We start from the raw sequence: 19,317 nt of genomic DNA on the forward strand, positions 1-19,317 counted from the left end.
GTATCTTTAAATCTGGGTTAATTCTGTTTGGGACCCTCTGGGCTTCTTGAACCTTTAGGTAGTTTATGTTGTCTAGACTAGAGAAGTTCTCAGCTATTATGTCCTGAAGAATGCTTTCTTCCCCTCCCTCTCTTTCTTCCTCTGGTAAGCCTATAATACATATATTGTTTCTTTTGAAGTCATCCCATATGTCTCTGTCATTGTCTTCAGAATCTCGTAATCTCTTTTTGAGATCTCTTACTTCTTTCTTAGTTTTCCCTAACTTGTCCTCTTACTAATTCTCTTTTCTACCTCATTGATTCTGTTGTTTTCTGGAGTTCATCTATTTTGTTACCCTGTTCTGATATTGTATTAGCTTCTTCAGCTAGTTGTGCTCTTAGCTCAGCTATTTCAGCTTTCAACTCTCTAATCACTTCAAAATAGTTACTGTTCTCTTTCAGAGTCTCATTTGCTGTTTCCCCATTTCTGATGACTTTACTTGCAAACTTTTTCCTCATTCCTGTGATTAATTCCTCAGTTAGAGTTTGGATGTTGATCTCATTCTTCTGTGCTCAACTTTTGGGGGGCTTTTAGTTGGACTTTTTGTCCTGGTACATTTCTTCAATGTTTCTCCTTGGTTTAACCATTATTACAGTGTGTTATCGGGTCCTTCTCTCAGTACTTTTCAGTCCACTGATCACTCTTGTCTGGATTGACTTGTGTCTAATAAGGTACTTAAAGAGTTCACAGTTGTGGAAATTAACAGTTGTTTCAATGTTATCTCAATCCCTGAGTTGAAGCACAGTGGCTGTTAAAGCCTCTTTTGTTTTTCAACTTCTGTCTATGAGTGAGATCATCCCAGTCTCATCCTTCTGTTTCTGACTGATCTCACATAACATGATTCCTTCACCCAAGATGAGGTCAAGAAGGTAAATTCATCATTTTTAATAGCTGAGTAGTTTTTAATGGCTGAATAGTATTTAATAGCTGAGTAGTATCATTGTGTGTCTAGACCAAAACTTGCTCAGCCACTCATCTGTTGTTGGACACCTGAGATCAGCCTTTTTTTTTTCTGTTATTCAATAGGACATAAAGAAATTGATAGGGCATGAGGAGACAGAGAGGGAGAGAGAGGGCGAGGGAAAGGGGAAAGGGGGAGAGAGAGAGAGACCTACAGACTTGCTTCACTGCTTGTGAAGCATCCCTGGTACAGCTAGGGAGCAGGGGCTCAAACTCAGGTTCTTGCACAGTCCTTGTGTGTAGTACTCTGTGCCCTTAACCAGGTATGCCATGGCCCAGCCCCCCTTAGTGGACTCTGGGAAGATGGTCTTACATATCCTGGAACTCTGTGCATATTCTCACAGCCCTCTGGAGACAGCTTGACCTGTGAGGATGAAGATCTGGGGACACAGAGTCCTGTGACAGCCAAGTCCAAGACACCATCTGGTCAAGCAATGACCTTAGACAGAAATGGTCCAAGGGGCCAGGCAGTGGTGTACGTGGTAGGGCACACACATTCCCGTGGGTGAGGACCCTGGTTTGAGCTTCCACTCCCCCTGCAGGGAGAAAGCTTCACAAGTGCTGAGGCAGGGCTTCAGGTGTCTCTCTGTCTCTGTCCCTCGCTTCCTCCTCCTTCTCAGTTTCTGGGTCTTATCAGCAGAGAAAGTCCCCACTCCCCACCTACAGCAGGCAAGCAGGGCTGCAGGTGTGTCTCTTTCTCTCTCTCCTCCTCTCTGTTTCTTTCTGTCCTATCCAATAAAATGGAAAAAGTGATCAGCAGGAGGAGTGGATTCATGGTGCCATCACTGAGCCCCAGTGATAATCCTGTAGGAGAGAAAGAAAGAGATGAAGGAAGGAGAAAAAGAAAGAAGGAAGGATTTTTTTTTTAAAAAATGACTTGCAAGAGCAGTGAATTAGTTGTACAGGTGCCCAGTTCTAGCAATAACCCTGGATCAAGAAAGAAGAAAATAAAGAGAAAGGGGGGACAGAGAGAAGGAAGGAAGGAAGGAAGGAAGGAAGGAAGGAAGGAAGGAAGGAAAGAAGGCACCTTCTGTGAGTGAAACTGAAGAGAAAGAAACTCTTGTCACCGTCGGGAAGGAGGAAGTGTACCATCACCTGCAGGGCAGCCTGGCAATCTCCAGGCTTTGTGTCTTGACGCAGAGCCCCATGCAGTTCACTGGTCCACAGGGGAGGCACGAGGGGCTTCATGGGTGTGGCCGTGGTAGGCGCGGGGAGGTGGAGGCAGCCACGCTCTGCATTGGTAGCTGTGTCTGGTGGCTGGATCCAGGATCCCCTGAGGTCAGGCTGAGCAGATGGGCAGAATAGAGTGGCAGGAAGCCCCTGGGGCCTCTTCCAGGCAGGGCTGCCTGGGACTCGTCCCCAGCTCCATCTCCTCACACTGATTTCTGGCCTCAGTTCCGGCCACACCCCTGCTCTCGGGCCCCTTCCCAGCAAAGACAAGTGCCGCTTGGGCACCCGGATGCCGGAGTCCTGGAACAAGCTGTTCATGGCCTCTCTCCTGGACACAGACATCTCCAACCCCATGAAGTATGAGTTCAACTTCCAGCTGGAGATCCATGAGCCCTGCCTGCTGGCAGGTGAGAGGCTGCTGCCTGGGGGCCTGGGGGGGGGGGGGCTCTGGACAAGGGGGCTCCTAGTACAGACCTACAGGGGTGCAGGAGGATAGTGGGGGTCACCTAGCCCGGGGGGGACACAGTGAGGTGCACAGACATTTAGGCCAAGGACATGTTTGGAGGCCAGCACCTCCCCTGCCCCACGGCTTCCTTGGGGACAGGATGGTTCTCTGTCCTTGTCCTCACCTGACATATCAGAGTCTCTCAGGAGGAGATGGGCACATGGCTCAGAAATTGGTGCTCTGGTGTCCAATCTCCCTCTCTCCCTCTCTCTCCCAATCTCTCTCTCTCTCTCTCTCCCTCTCCCCCTCTCTCTTTCTCCCCCTCTCTCTCTCCCTCTCTCCCTCCCTCTCTCAGTCTCTCTCTCCCTCTCTCTCCCTCTCTCTTTCTCCCCCTCTCTCTCCCTCCCTCCCTCCCTCTCTCTCTCCCTCTCTCCCTCCCCCTTTCTCCCTCTCTCTCTCCCTCCCCCTCTCTCTCTCCCTTCCTCCCTCTCTTTCTCCCCCCCTCTCTCTCCCTCTCTCCCTCCCTCTCTCAGTCTCTCTCTCCCTCTCTCTCCCTCTCTCTTTCTCCCCCTCTCTCTCCCTCCCTCCCTCCCTCTCTCTCTCCCTCTCTCCCTCCCCCTTTCTCCCTCTCTCTCTCCCTCCCCCTCTCTCTCTCCCTTCCTCCCTCTCTTTCTCCCCCTCTACCTCTCCCTCTCTCTCTCCCCCTCTCTCTCTTTCTCCCCCTCTCTTTCCCTCCCCCTCTCTCTCCCTCTCTCCCTCCCTCTCTCTCTCTCCCCCTCTCTCTCTCCCTCTCTCCCTCTCCTCTCCCCCCCTCTCCCTCTCTCTCCCTCCCTCTCTCCCTCCCTCTCTCCCTCCCTCTCTCTCTCCCTCTCTCTCTTTCTTTCCCTCTCTCTCTCCCTCTCCCTCTCCCTCTCTCTCTCTCCCTCTCCTCTTTCTCTCTCTCCCTCTCCCTCTCCCTCTCTCTCTCTCTCTCCCTCTCCTCTTTCTCTCTCTCCCTCTCCCTCTCCCTCTCTCTCTCTCTCCTCTCTCCTCTTTCTCTCTCTCCCTCTCTCTCTCTCTCTCTCTTTCTCTCTATAATAATTTTATTTTAAAAGAAGAAACGAGGGAGGGGGTCAGGCAGTGATGCACCCAGTTAAGCACACATAGTATTAAGCACAAGGACACTGCAAGGATCTGGGTTCGAGCCCCTGGCTCCCCACCTGTGGGGAGGACACTTCACAGGTAGTGAAACAAGTCTGCAGGTGTCTCTCTGTCCCTCACTGCCTCCTCCTCCTCTCCCAATCTCTCTGTCTTGTCCAATAACATGGACACTGGCCACCAGGAGCAGTGGGTTCATAGTGCCGGCGCTGGTGAAAAGATACATTTAGAACACCAGGGATAAAAAGGAAAAAATAAAAAGACCAGTGAGATAGCCCAGGGTTTTCCTGCCCGAGTCATAACTACCTAAACCGGAGCTGCCAGTGCTCCTCACTCTCTCTCTCATATAAGTCAATAAATAAATAAATATAAACATTTGTTTAAAAAGTGGGTCAGAGCGATAGCTCACTGGTTGTAAGGGCTATGCCTTGTCTTACACGGAGGCCAGGCACCACATGGAAGACCGCAGCCCACACAAGAAGCTCCAGCCCCCACCCCTCATCTGAAAGCCAACGAGAGCCCAGAGTGGTGACATCACACGTGTGCAAAGCCTCGGCTCCGCTAACACATGCACGCACACACATGCACACACGCACAGGGAAAGAAGCCCCCAGTCACTCAAGGACGGGCAGGATTCTGCTCCCTCAGTTTCCACCCCAGAACTTCCTCTGAGACAGGACCGGGGTGGGTCCCAGGCGCCAGGACAGCTCGGGGCTCCCGGAGACTCTCACACGGCCTGGCTGAGGGATGTTCTTCTGACTATGTCCCCAGCCGTTTATGCAGGCGTCTGTCTGTCTCTCCCCGTCTCTGTCTTCCTCTCCTCTCTCCATTTCTCTCTGTCCTATCCAACAATGACGACATCAACAACAACAATAAGAACCACAACAACAATAAAAAAACAACAAGGGCAACAAAAGGGAAAATAAACAAATTTTTTTTTATTATTCCGTTATGTCCCCAGCTGTTTATAAGAGGACGGGGCAACTCCCTAGAACAGCAGTGTCCATCCAGCAGGCTCATTCTGGGAGCCCCTCCAGCCCCAGAGCTGGGCTCTTCCTGCCTACGGGGAGTCAGGCCTCCGGGTCCCCAGGTCAGGGCGGCCTGGGAGGTCAGATGGGGAGATGGAGGGCAGCTGCAGCGACACAGGACCAGCGCCAGGGCTCTGGAGAGCTGCTGAAGGTCTCCCTGTTGACATGGCAGAGCCCCTGGGAGCAGCCCGGCAGGAGGCTCACTGGCAGAGGGCAGGCCTTGCCCGCGGCAGCCCCCCCGCCCCCAAGTAGAATGTGGCATTTCCCCACTTTGTCTGCAGTGAAAGCAACAGAACATGCTGGAAGGACTTGTCCAGTTTCCTAACCCCCTCGCTCATTCCTCCTCCGCTTCTGTTCCCGCTTAGATATGAATGATGACGGGGGTATGGTGTAGGCATCTCAGTTAGTGGCCTCTTTCCCCTAGCTGCACGCCTACCCTCCAGCAAGGAGGAAGGGATTTGGGGTTTATTTTTTCCTTTCTATTTCTTTTTCTATTCCCCTCCATCCCCCGGCCCCACGTGAGCCGAGCTTTCTGTGCCGCCAGGGGTCGAGAGCCCCACTCACAAGATCCGAGCCGACGCCACCCCGTCCGCCTGCTCCGCCACGAGTGTCATTGTCACCCTGGCCAACAAGCACACTTTCGACCGGCCCGTGGAGATCCTCATCTACCCCAGCGGTACAGTGCCCAGGTGGGGGCGGGGGCCGGGGGGGTCCTGCCACGGGGCACGGGGGTAAGGCCCTGGAGACAGGGCAGGTGGGCACGGTAGGGGAGGGGCCAGGACTCCTGGATGGAAGACCTCCCTTGGGGCCGGGCAGTAGCACACCGGAATGAGAGCACATGTTATGCTGCAGGAGAACCTGGGTTCGAGCCCCCAGTCCCCACAGCAGGGGGGAAGCTTTGTAAACAGTGAAGCAGGGCTGCAAGTGTCTCTCTATCTCTCTTCCTCCCTATCACCCCTTCCCCTCGAATTCTCTGCCTCTTTCGAATAAAGAAATGATATAAAAGATAATTAGACAAAAAATGAAAAGTCAGGTGGTGGCGCAGCGGGTTAAGCGCAGGTGGCGCAAAGCACAAGGACCAGTGTAGGGATCCTGGTTCGAGCCCCCGGCTCCCCACCTGCAGGGGAGTCGCTTCACAGGCGGTGAAGCAGGTCTGCAGGTGTCTGTCTGTCTCTCCCCCTCTCTGTCTTCCCCTCCTCTCTCCATTTCTCTCTGTCCTATCCAACAACAATGGCATCAACAACAATAGTAATAACCATAGCAACAGTAAAATAAACAACAAGGGCAACAAAAGAGAAAATAAACAACAAAAAATTTTTTTAATGAAAAGTCTCAGGTGGGAGCTGAGAGGAGGGGCTGGGTAGCCTGGTGATTGCTGGCCAAGGCCCCTCCCCTGACCCCAGCTGCGGAGACCCCAAGGTCCATGCTGCCCCTCGGGACACATTCCCAGCTCCACCGAGCAGGAGACCTTCGGAGCAGGACGCTGTGAGAGCCTGGCAGCTCTGGGCACTCAGACAGCGACTCATCTGCCCCTAGAGGCATGCGAATGGGCAGGGGTAGCTCAGGGCATGAAGCTCACTCCTTGCCGGGTGCCAGGCTCTCTTCCTGTCGCTCTGCACAAGGAAGAAAGTTTCAGGTCACCTCTGGGGCTCCACTGAGCAGAGCTGAGAGCTGGACTTTGCAGATGGGCCGCAGCTTCCTCCAAGGGCGGCAGAGACCAGGCTGGACTCTGGGCTGTCCACACCGCACGTGCACGCCGGCCCAGGAGCAGTTCAGCCGGCCAGTCGCACACCCGGGTTACAGGTGGCAGACAGCATCTTCGAGAGGGAGAGTGGCCCGCGGCCACGTGCCAGCCCCTGCCCAGAGGAGTTTCTCAGTGTCCCCACACTGCTTTGGACAGCCAGAGAGGCCGCCCCTGCCAGCTGGGAGACCCCTGTCCCCTCCCTTCCCTTCCCTTCCTCTCCTTTTTCTCCTCCCCTCCAATCCCTTCCCCTCCCCTCCCCATCTCCTCCCCTTCCCCCTCTTTTCCCTTCTCCCCCTCCTGTCTTCTTCTCTGCCCTCCTCTCCCCTCCTCTCCCCTCTTCTCCCCTCCTCTCCCCACACCTCTTCTTCCTCCTCTCCCCTCTCCCCTCCTCCCCCCTCCTCTCCCCTCCCCTCTCCCATCCCCTCTTCTTCCTCCTCTCCCCTCTCCCCTCCTGTCTCCTCCTCTCCCCTCCCCTCCCCTCTTCTCCCCTCCTCTCCCCTCCTCTCCCCTCCCCTCTCCCATCCCCTCTTCTTCCTCCTCTCCCCTCTCCCCTCCTGTCTCCTCCTCTCCCCTCCCCTCCCTTCTTCTCCCCTCCTCTCCCCTCCTCTCCCCCCAGTGAACATCTGGGGCCCCTTGTGGTCAGGACTGGACAGTGATGGTGACACAGTCATCCCTCTCTGCAGAGCCCCACACGCCTCATGTCCTGATGGAGAGGGGGGACATGACACTGGGAGAGTTCACCAAGCACCTGAAGGGAAGAGGGGACTTCATCCGCGGCCTGAGGAAGAACAGCAGTGCAGAGCGGAAGGTGAGGGGCCAGCGGAGGGGCCTGGGGTCACAGAGCAAGCCGGTGGCAGGGCCTTCACACACGGCCCTTCTCGCCCAAGCTCCCGGGGACAGGCCAGGGCACCGGGAGGGTTCAGACACAGCAGCCATACTGGTGCCGCCCTCCCCCGCCACCTTCTCCTGATGCTTCCAAGGTGCCTGAGTCAGGACACGGCTTGGGGCGCAGGACCACGGACAGGAGACAGACAGACAGACAGCTGGGTCTCCACTGCCCCTTCCCCGGCAGCCATCTGTCTCGTCTCCTATCTGTGGTCCTGCACCCCAAGCAGCATCCTGAATGCCAGAGTAGGGCTGGAAATGGTGGCCGCCTCCTCTTTTTTTTTTTTGTCTTTATTCATGGGTTAGAGGCAGCCAAAAATTGAGGAGGGGAGATAGAGGGGAAGAGAGACGGAGAGACACCTGCAGCCCTGCTTCACCCCTCGTGAAGCTTCCCCTTGCAGGTGGGGACTGGGGGCCTGAACCCTGGTCCTTGAGCCCTGGGACGTGCTCCACCCATTCACTCCCCCCTTTTAATGGCCACCAGGGTTATCACTGGGGCCTAATGCCTACACGAACCATCTTTGCTCCTGGTGGCCATTTTTCCTTTCTTTTTAATAGGAAGCAATTGAGAGGGCAGGAGGAGACAGAGAGGGAGAAGGAGAAAGAGAGACACCTGCAGCCCTGCTTCACTGCTCAGGAAGCATCCTCTCTGCAGGTGGGCCCCGGGTCTTGAACCCAGGCCCTTGGGCAGCATCATGTGTGCTCAAGTAGGTGCCTCACCACCTGGCCCCATGCTCTCTCTGCTGTCCCTTACTTTTGCAGGAGAACATGAAGGCCTACACCCCCAAGCCGGTTGGCTTCAGTGGCAGTGGAGCTAAGGAATCAGTCCCCAGCCACCTGGGAGTGTTAACTAGATCCAAGAGCCCCTTCCGTCCCTCCTTGACAAACTGGTAGAGGATGATGGGAAGGGGGCATGGGGAAAGTCATGGGCGTGTGGACAGAGCTCACCGCTAAAACGGCCATGGTAGTCTGAGGCCTCTGAGAGCGCTGGCCTAGTGGGGAGTGAGGGGTGTGAAGGGGGCAGTCGGTGGACAGGACGTCATCTCCCTGACCCCACTGGAGACACCTGTCCCCCAGCCGGCCCTCTGCCAACCATCCAGAAAGTCATCTGGAAAAAGAGGTGGGAGCCAGGTTCTCTGAGTCAGGATGGGAGTGCCAGGGGGCTCACAGGAGGGCAAGGAGGTGGTGGACCCAGGCTGAGCCTCTGCCCTGCCTGCCAGTCCTTACGCCAGTCAGCCGGAGGACACTGCAGCACAGAGAGCAAGTGCCCCCCTCGGACAGCTTCTGCAAACCTCTGGCCTCTATGTCCTGGGCTGGGAGGACAGCCATCAGCGGGCTCTGCTCAGGAGTGAGGAGTTTCTTGTCACTGGATGGCGCTTCTCAGAGGATGGGGTATGGCTGCTGCCATTTGGGACATTTCCGTCAGACAGCCGGGCCTGGCAGTGCCACTTGGCCGAGAGGCTCCTGGCAGGACAGTGTGGTCTCTTGGCAGGCAGAGAGATAGCCGTTCAGAGGGCGACATCAACTGGGCAAGGCAGATGGGACAAGCTGTCACAGACGAGAGCAGGGACCAAATGCCACAGAGACAGATACGGGGGGGGGGGGCAGAGAGTGAGAGTGGAAATGAGCGAGGGACAGATAGAAAGACGCAGGAATCATCCTCTCACTCAAGCGTCCATGCCACACATGCACGAATGCCCAGTATCTGCCAGGCCCTGTTCTAGGCACTGGGGAGCCTTGCTGAGAATGAGGGCTGGGGAGGCAGCATAATGGTTATGCAGAAACCTTTCATGCCTGAGGCCCCAAAGGTCCTGTGTTCAATGCCCAGCACCGCCATAAGCGTGAGCTGAGCAGCACTCTGGGAAAAAAAAAAACCAATAAATGAAAGGACACATCCCTTGTCATCCTGGAGTTCACGCAGGGAGATGGGCCAGAAGTCCTCAAGACAAGTCAGAATTTGCAGAGGGTTGGAGACCAACAAGAACTTTATTTTATTTTATTGTATTTCAATAGCTTTGTTTATTTATTGGAGGGAGACAGCCAGAAATCGAGAGGAAAGGGGGAGGGAGAGAGGGAGAGAGACCGAGAGACACCTGCAGCTCTGCTTCACCACTCACTAAGCTTTTCCCCTGCAGGGGAGTGGGGGCTTGAACCCAGATCCTTGTGCATTATAATGTGTGTGCTCAACCAGGTGTGCCACCACCCAGCCCCTCAACTAAAACCTCACAAAGCGATGGCCCCGGCGACAAGTACTGGGCATGGTGGGGCATGGTGTGGCTGAGTGTCTGGAGCCTGAGAGTGAGATCTGGAGGGTGGTGGCAGACTGGGAGAACAGGTGCGAAGAACTGGGGGGATGGACGGCGACAGGCCCGAGTACAGAGCGGGGACCGCTGGGACAGAAATGCAGGGAGCAGAGGGGACACAGGCGAGCGGACAGGTACACAGGCCAGGCACGGGCTCAGCAACCACGATACCAGGGAGGGAGGAAGGGAGCTGATGTGCAAGCCGGAGGATGGCAACAAGAGCTCGCGTCTGCTCCACAGGGAGGCGGTGTGAGCAGGGAGTCTGAGCGCTACACACGTGACTCCCTGGGCTGAAGGGAGAATGATGCAGGGACTTCATGTGTGAAAGGACTTCGTGTCTGAAGGGACTGTGTGAGCATGTGTGCAGGGTCTTCATGTATGAAGGGACAGTGTGAGCATGTATGAACAGATGTCATGTATGAAGGGACTGTGTGTGCATGTATGAAGAGATGTCATGTATGAAGGGACTGTGTGAGCATGTTTTAAGAGATGTCATATATGAAGGGACTGTGTGAGCATGTATGAATAGATGCCATGCATGAAGGAACAATATGAGCATGTATGTAGGGAGTGTGATCATGTATGAAGAGACATCATATATGATGGGACTGTGTGATCATGTATGAAGAGACGTCACATATGAAGGGACTTCGTGAGCACGTATGAAGGGACTTCATGAGCACGTATGGAGGGATTTTGAGAGCGTGTATGAGGAGATTTCATGAGTAGACATGGACTTTGCAAGCAAGCATGTATGTATATATCACTTGAGCACATGTGAAGGGACTTCATGGCTCTTGGAGAATGGTGGGGACTAGCAAGGTCCAAGAGTAGCTCTGGACCTCCTGATGCCCAGACAAATCTCCGTGTCTTCTCCAGACAGAGCTCATCCGGAAACGCCTTCACAAGGACATTCCCCACCATTCTGTCATCATGCTCAACTTCTGTCCTGACCTTGAGTCTGTCCAGTCCAACCTGAGGAGAACACACGGCGAGTTCATCTTCCTCATTGACAGGAGCAGCAGCATGAGCGGGAGCAATATCCACCATGTCAAGGTACCTTAAACATGGCTCCTCAGGGTGGGGACCCTAAACTCGGCTCCTCAGGGTGGGGACTCCTAAACTCACCTTCTCAGGGTCTGGGGCCATAAACTCGCCTCCTCAGAGTCTGGGGGCCTCAATCTCTCCTCCTCAGAGTCTGGGCCATAAACTCCCCTCCTCAGAGTCTGGGCCATAAACTCCCCTCCTCAGAGTCTGGGCCATAAACTCTCCTCCTCAGAGTCTGGGCCATAAACTCTCCTCCTCAGAGTCTGGGGCCATAAACTCTCCTCCTCAGAGTCTGGGCCATAAACTCTCCTCCTCAGAGTCTGGGGCCATAAACTCTCCTTCTCAGAGTCTGGGCCATAAACTCTCCTCCTCAGAGTCTGGGCCACAAACTCTCCTCCTCAGAGTCTGGGCCATAAACTCTCCTTCTCAGAGTCTGGGGGCCACAAACTCTCCTCCTCAGAGTCTGGGCCATAAACTCTCCTCCTCAGAGTCTGGGCCATAAACTCTCCTCCTCAGAGTCTGGGCCATAAACTCTCCTCCTCAGAGTCTGGGCCACAAACTCTCCTCCTCAGAGTCTGGGCCATAAACTCTCCTTCTCAGAGTCTGGGGGCCACAAACTCTCCTCCTCAGAGTCTGGGCCATAAACTCTTCTCCTCAGGCTCTGGGCCGTAAACTCGCCTCCTCAGAGTCTGGGGGCCATAAACTCTCCTTCTCAGAGTCTGGAGGCCACAAACTCTCCTCCTCAGAGTCTGGGCCATAAACTCTTCTCCTCAGGCTCTGGGCCGTAAACTCAGACTAATTTGCCTCAGTGATATGCCCAACTCTCCCTTGCCTGTTCAGCTGTCTGTCTCCTCTAAAGGTATGAGAGACCAGGAGTGGGTGTAGGAGTCCTGGCACACCATGGTGGAGTGGGTGTAGGAGGCCTGGCACACCATGGTGGAGTGGGTGTAGGAGTCCTGGCACACCATGGTGGAGTGGGTATAGGAGGCCTGGAACACCATGGTGGAGTGGGTCTGTGGACATCTGGCGACTGGCATGAGAAGCCTGGTAGCGCGGGCTCTGGTCAGCTCCTCTCAGACCCCCACAGCTGAGCCGGTGGTGCTGGGCACAGAGACCGGTGGCCTGCTGGCCTTCATTCAGCCCCTCTGAGGGTCCCGCTGTGTGGGGGCCGGGAGGCCACACTGTTTCCGGAATTCTGAAAAGTCCTGGGAATGCCTTTGTTTTCTTCTGCCTGCCAGGATGCCATGCTGGTGGCTCTGAAGAGCCTCATGCCAGCCTGTCTCTTCAATGTCATCGGCTTTGGATCCACATTTAACACCCTGTTCCCTTCCAGCCAGACATATAACGAGGTGAGCATGGAGGGCAGCTGGGACCAGGGCGCGGGGGTGGCAGGGGCAGCGAGGTGGAGAAAAGAAGCCAGCAGCTGATGCCCATCAGGAGCCTGGACAGTGCCCACAGGCCGACCTTTGATGTGCTGCCCCTCTGTCCTCGGCCCAGAATTCTCTCACTCCAGAACCCCCATCCTCTGTGAGAGCGTCTGCCGGACTGGGGCCATCAGGGTACACCCAGCAGAGCACACAAGTTCGAAGGGGCCCAGGTCTAGGCCACTGCTCCCCACCTGCAGGGGGGAAGCTTCCAGAACGGTGGAGCAGGGCTGGGGGTATCTTTCCTTCTCTCTGTCTTTCCCTCTCTGTGTCTCATCCTCCCTCAGAAAGATAAAAGTAAAACAACCACTGGAACAGTGGGGTCATTGTACAGGCTCTGTGCTGAATAAAAGTAGTTAATTAAAAAATAAAAGAAGAGGGATGGGCAGTGGCACACCTGACTGAGTGCTCACGTCACAGTGCGCAAGGGCCCGGGTTCAAGCCCTTGGTCCCCACCTGCAGCGGGGAAGCTTCACAACCGGTGAAGTAGAGTCACAGGTGTCTCTCGGCTTCTCTCTCTGTCTCCTGCCCTCAATTTCTCTCTGTCTCTAATAAATGAGTAAATAAATAAAAAAATTTTTAAATAAATAAAAGTGGCATGAAGCGCAAGCACAGGCATAAGGATCCTGGTTCAAGCCCCCGGCTCCCCACCTGCAGGGGAGTCGCTTCACAAGTGGTGAAGCAGGTCTGCAGGTGTCTGTCTGTCTCTCCCCCTCTCTATCTTCCCCTCCTCTCTCCATTTCTCTCTGTCTTATCCAACGACAATGACATCAGTAATAACTACAACAATAAAACAACAAGGACAATGAAAGGGAATAAATAAATAAATATAAAAATAAGTAAGTAAATAAAGAAATAAAAGAAGATACTGGACAAAGTGTGAGTAGGAACAGAGGAGGGGCTGGAATGGAGGGAGAGATACAGGAGCCTCTGTCCCAGGAGGATGGTGGGCCCGGCGAGGCTAAAAGCCTGAACAATAAAGGGGAACAGGAAATGACCCACTGTGCACATGGCCCTTGACAGGGGGAGCCTGGGACGGGCAGAACTCAAGAGACAGTTTGAAACAAGAAGCCTGTGGCCTGATGCGCATGTTCAGGATGAGAGCACATCTGTACAGTCTAGGACCAGGAAGAGGAAAAAGAAGAGAAGGAAAGAGAGCAGTAGAGAAGAGATAAGAGGGAGATGGCCAGAAAGACATAGAGGGGACGTTGCCTTCTGTTCGTAAAGACATCTACTTACCTGTCAGAGGAGGGAGAGAGACACAGTGTCACTCTGACATCTGCTGCGTCGGGATCCAACTCAGGGCCTGAAGTCTGAAAGTCCTGCACTCTACCACTGTGCTGCCTTCCTAGGACACTTTGTAAATCAGAATAGCTGGGGTTGTAAAAGGTGAAAGTAAAAGATCTCAACTGTCACACAGTTTTGAACGTAGATCCTGAGAACGTTAACGTCCTGTGACCCCATGAGAAGCCCTGCCACTAGAGTCCGGCATGAACCCCCCAGGCCTCCTTGGGTGTGTCTCCACATTTCTACCCTAGCACAGGCCATCCGAGCCGCTGTGCTAACTCCTCTCCTCGCAAAGGTCTGTCACAAGCGAGCTTCCCAGCCGGAAGGTGCCAGCCTGTAGCTCTGCTGTGGCCACTGCCTAGAACCACACTGTGCAGCCTGGCTGCCATTCACTCCGGGAAAGCACTCCAGCTGGCCGTCTAACTCATTTCCCCTCTCTGTACTCATCTTCTTAGCAGTGTAGATGTGACTGGTTCCCTAGGATAAACGCCCAGCCTTGCTAGTTCGAAGGGTGTGCAGTTACGTGTGAGAAAGCTGGATGCAGGCTGTCACCCCACGCGTGGAGCTGGGCGGGCATCTCCCCGAGCCGGGAGCAGAAGGGTTGGAGTGAGGACCGGCCTTGCTGGCCACAGCAGCCGTGCCAAGTGCCTGACAACTGAGTTTAGCTGCTCCAGAGGGAGGGGCCTAAAGCCCGAGCCCTTCAGAGTACTGCTGGGGTTGGTGTCCCATCAGACAAGGACTCAGTCTGAATGATTTCAAGTCCAGTGTTCTTCCTGACACACCAACGACCTCCCTATCAGAGCAGGAAGCTTAGGGGCTATCAGAACACTCTAAAAATCTACAAGAGTGGCATGAAAATATCTTAAATCTTTGATATCAATTAATGCTAATGGCCTGAATTCACCTATTACAAGGCACAGAGTAGGAAGTTGGATCAGAAAACACAACCCAACAATATGCTGTCTACAAGAAGCCCACCTAAGTCAACAAGACAAATACAGACTCAGAGTGAAAGGATGGAAAACTATCATACAAGCCAATGAACCACAAAAAAAGAACAGGGACATCTATGCTCACATCTGACATGATAGACCTCAAAATACATAAAAATTGAAAAGATAGAGATGGACATTACTTAATGCTCAGTGGATCTGTCAGTCAAGAGGACTTAACAATTATTAACATCTATGCACCCAATGAGAAGCCATCTAAATACATCAAACTTCTACTGAAAGAGCTATAACAATATATTAACTGCAACACAGTCATAGTAGGGGACTTCAACACCCTACTCTCTCAACTTGATAGATTATCCAGGCAGAAAATCAATAAAGACATGAGGGAGATAATAAGGAGATAGATAAACTGGAACTATTGGACATTTTCAGAGTCATTCACCCCAAGAAACTGGAATACACATTTTACTCAACTCCACATGGGTCACTCTCAAGGACAGACCATAGGTTAGGCCACAAAGACAGCATCAGCCAATTCAAGAGCATTGAAATCATCCCAAGCACCTTCTCAGACCACAGTGGAATTAAACTAACACTTAACAATCAACAAAAGATTAGTAAGAGTCCCAAAATGTGGAAGCTAAACAGTACACTACTTAACAACTACTGGGTCAAAGAGGAAATCAAAGAAGAAATAAAAATGTGTGATAGTTCAATGAAAATGAAGATACAAGCTATAAAATATTTGGGACACAGCTGAGGCAGTACTGAGAGGGAAGTTCACAGCCATACAAGCACACACTAGGAAAGAAGAAAAAGCACAAAAAAAAACAACCTGATTGCACATCTTAAAGACCTAGAAGAAGAAGAACAAAGGAACCCTAAAGCAACCAGAAGGAAAGAAATAATTAAAGCAAGGGCAGAAATAAGTAACATTGAGAATAAGAAAACCATACAAAAGATCAACACAAGTAAATGTTGGTTCTTCAAAAGAGTGAACAAAATCAACAAACTTTTAGCCAGACTCACAAAACAAAAAAGGGAGAAGACTCAAAATAAATTGGATACTAAATGAAAGAAGAGATATCGCAATAGACACCACAGAAATTCAGCATATCATGGGAGACTTCTATGAACAACTATATGCCACCAAGCTAGAGAACCTGGAAGAAATGGATGATTTCCTAGATACCTACCAACTTCCAAATCTACGTAAAGCGGAAGTCAATAACATGAACAGGCCCATCACAGCTAATGAAATTGAAACAGTTATCAAAAACCTTCCCAAGAATAAAAGTCCTGGACCAGATGGTTTTACAAATGAATTCTACAAAACCTTCAAAGAACTAATACCTCTACTTTTTCAAGTCTTCCAGAAGACTGTAGACACTGAAATACTCCCTTCCAGTTTCTATGAAGCCAACATCACTTTGATAACAAAAGCAGACAGGGACACAACCAAAAAAGAAAACTACAGACCAATATCTCTGATGAACACAGATGCTCAAATACTGAACAAAATTCTAGCCAACCAGATACAGCAGTATATTAAAAAAGATTGTCCATCATGACCAAGTGGGGTTTAGCCCAGGGATGCAAGGTTGGTTTAATATGCGTAAATCAATCAACGTGATCCACCACATCAATAAAAGCAAGACCAAAAACCACATGGTCATATCAAAAGATGCAGAGAAAGCCTTTGACAAAATACAACATCCCTTTATGATCAAAACACTACAAAATGTTTAGATGGAAATGGATGGAAAATTCCTGAAGATAGTGGAGTCAATATATAGCAAACCTACAGCCACCATCATATTCAGTGGTGAAAAAGTGGAAGCATTTCCCCTCAGATCAGGTACTAGAAAGGGCTGCCCACTATCACCATTACTATTCAACATAGTGTTGGAAGTTCTTGCCATAGCAATCAGGCATACAGATTGGAAGAGAAGAAGTCAAACTCTCCCTATTTGCAGATGACATGACAGTATACATAGAAAAACCTAAGGAATCCAGCAAGAAGCTTTTGGAAATCATCAGGCAATACAGTAAGGTGTCAGGCTACAAAATTAACATTCAAAAGTCAGTGGCATTCCTCTATGCAAACACTAAGTTAGAAGAAGATGAAATCCAGAAATCACTTTGTTTTACTATAGCAACAAAAACAATAAAATATCTAGGAAGAAACCTAACCAAAGAAGTGAAAGAATTGTATACTAAAAATTATGAGTTACTACTCAGGGAAATTGAAAAAGACACAAAGAAGTGGGAAGATACTCCATATTCATGGTTTGGAAGAATTAACATCATCAAAATGAATATACTACCCAGAGCCATCTACAAATTTAATGCTATTCCCATCAAGACCCCAAACACATTTTTGGGAGAATAGAATAAATGCTACAAATGTTTATCTGGAACCAGAAAAGACCTACAATTGCCAAAAAAAAAACCTTGAGAAGAAAGAACAGAACCGGAGGCATCACACTCCCAGATCTCAAACTGTATTATAGGGTCATTATCATCAAAACTGCTTGGTACTGGAACATGACTAGACACACTGACCAGTGGAATAGAACTGAGAGCCCAGAAGTAAGCCCCCACATCTACTGACATCTAATCTTTGACAAAGGTGCCCAGACTATTAAATGGGGAAAGCAGAGTCTCTTCAACAAATGGTGTTGGAAACAATGGGTTGAAACATGCAGAAGAATGAAACTGAACCACTGTATTTCACCAAATACAAAAGTAAATTCCAGTTGGATCAAGGACTTGGATGTTAGACCAGAAACTATCCGATACTTAGAGGAAAATATTGGCAGAACTCTTTTCCGCATAAATTTTAAAGACACCTTCAATGAAATGAATCCAATTACAAAGAAGACTAAGACAAGCAGAAACCTATGGGACTACATCAAATTAAAAAGCTTCTGCACAGCAAAAGAAACCACTACCCAAACCAAGAGACCCTTCACAGAATGGGAGGAGATCTTTACATGCCATACATCAGACAAGAGTTTAATAACCAACATATATAAAGAGCTTGCCAGACTCAACAACAAGACAACAAATAACCCCATCCAAAAATGGGGGGAGGACATGGACAGAATATTCACCACAGAAGAGATCCAAAAGGCCAAGAAACACATAAAAAATGCTCCAAGTCTCTGATTGTCAGAGAAATGCAAATCAAGACAACAATGAGATACCACTTCACTTCTGTGAGAATGTCACACATCAGAAAAGGTAACAGCAGCAAATGCTGGAGAGGGTGTGGGGTCAAAGGAACCCTCCTGCACTGCTGGTGGGAATGTCAATGGGTCCAACCTCTGTGGAGAGCAGTCTGGAGAACTCTCAGAAGGCTAGAAATGGACCTGCCCTATAATCCTTCAATTCCTCTCCTGGGGATAGATCCTAAGGAACCCAACACACCCATCCAAAAAGATCTGTGTACACATTTGGCAGCACAATTTGTAACAGCCAAAACAGTCCAACAACAGATGAGTGGCTGAGCAAGTTGTGGTCTATATACACAATGGAATACTACTCAGCTATTAAAAATGGTGACTTCACCGTTTTCTGCCAATCGTGGATGGACCTTGAAAATTTCATGTTAAGCGTGATAAGTCAGAAACAGAAGGATGAATATGGGATGTTCTCACTCTCAGGCAGAAGTTGAAAAACAGGATAGGAAGAGAAAACACAAGTAGAACCTGAACTGGAAATGGCATATTGCACCAAAGTAAAAGACTCTGGGGTGGGTGGGTGGGGAGAATACAGGTCCAAGAAGGATGGCAGAGGACCTAGTGGGGGTTGTATTGTTATATGGAAAACTGGGAAATGCTGTGCATGTACAAACTATTGTATTTACAGTTGAATATAAAACATTAATTCCCCAATAAATAAATTAAAAAAAATAAAACAATTTTAAAACAGAAAAGGGAGAAAGAGACAGAGAGGGGGAGACATCTGCAGGACTTGCTTCACCACTCACGAAGCTTCCCTGAGGCGGGGGTGGGGGCTGGAATCCAGGTCTTTGCTCTGCAACATGTGTGCCCTCTGGGTGTGCCTGCCCGGCCCCCAGTGTGTCATCCCCTTGAGGCATGTTTATGTTTTTAAAGAGGAGCCTGGGAGGATTGCCAAGGTGGCACACCAGACTCCAGGCACAGTGGCTTTCAGGAGGGAGGTCTCCTTGGACAGACTCACACAGAGTAGCTGACCACCTCATCCCCCAGTGCAGGAGGCAGATATGGGCGACACCAGTCAAGCCCAGTGATAAAGGAGTAAGAGCTAAGGAGACAGAAATGTTTTTGATACTTTCATTTATTTGTTTTGGGATAGAGACAGAGAGAAATTGAGAGGGCAGGGAGAAACAGAGACACCGCTCGTGAAGCTTCCCCCTGCAGGTGGGGACCAGGGGCTTGAACCCGGGTCCTTGTGCACTGTAACATGTGTGCTCAACCAGGTGCACCACCGCCCGGCCCCTGGAACCAAAAGACCGATCTCCCAAGGGGCTTGGAGTCCCCACTGTGTCTGGTGACGCCAGGGAATCTGGCCGCTACCTGTGGCCTTTCTCTGCAGGAGAGCTTGGCCCTGGCCTGTGAGAGCATCCAGAGGATGCAAGCCGACCTGGGGGGCACCAACATCCTCTCCCCGCTCCAGTGGGTCACCCGGCAGCCCGTGCACCGAGGCCACCCACGCCTGCTCTTCCTGATCACAGACGGCGCCGTGAGCAACACAGGGAAGGTGCTGGAGCTGGTGCGAAACCACGCCTTCTCCACCAGGTCTGCACAGGCTGCCGCGAGGGCTGTCTCCTGCCTCCCTTGGGCTGAGGGTGCAGTGGGGTGCCGGGAGGAGACGGGTCGCAGCCTGCATGGCCTCTAGAGAGACTG

The 19,317-nt window shown here is 51.3% G+C and overlaps 2 protein-coding genes across 2 annotated transcripts in view; one reads left to right on the forward strand and one right to left on the reverse strand.

Moving 5' to 3' along the window:
- Positions 1-19,317, reverse strand: part of DDOST (dolichyl-diphosphooligosaccharide--protein glycosyltransferase non-catalytic subunit) — a 321,069-nt gene that overhangs the window by 47,369 nt on the left and 254,383 nt on the right. The gene's annotated exons all lie outside the window — the stretch shown is intronic.
- VWA5B1 (von Willebrand factor A domain containing 5B1) overlaps positions 1-19,317 on the forward strand; it is an 84,446-nt gene that overhangs the window by 9,719 nt on the left and 55,410 nt on the right. Inside the window, exons 4-9 of the mRNA XM_060202399.1 lie at positions 2,431-2,576; positions 5,324-5,455; positions 7,207-7,331; positions 10,591-10,767; positions 11,997-12,107; positions 19,007-19,209. Of these exons, the coding sequence (XP_060058382.1) occupies positions 2,431-2,576; positions 5,324-5,455; positions 7,207-7,331; positions 10,591-10,767; positions 11,997-12,107; positions 19,007-19,209 (894 nt within the window). The remainder of the gene's footprint in view (positions 1-2,430; positions 2,577-5,323; positions 5,456-7,206; positions 7,332-10,590; positions 10,768-11,996; positions 12,108-19,006; positions 19,210-19,317) is intronic.

Source organism: Erinaceus europaeus, chromosome 11 (genome assembly GCF_950295315.1).
Source record: "Erinaceus europaeus chromosome 11, mEriEur2.1, whole genome shotgun sequence".
Classification (NCBI taxonomy): Eukaryota; Metazoa; Chordata; class Mammalia; order Eulipotyphla; family Erinaceidae; genus Erinaceus; species Erinaceus europaeus.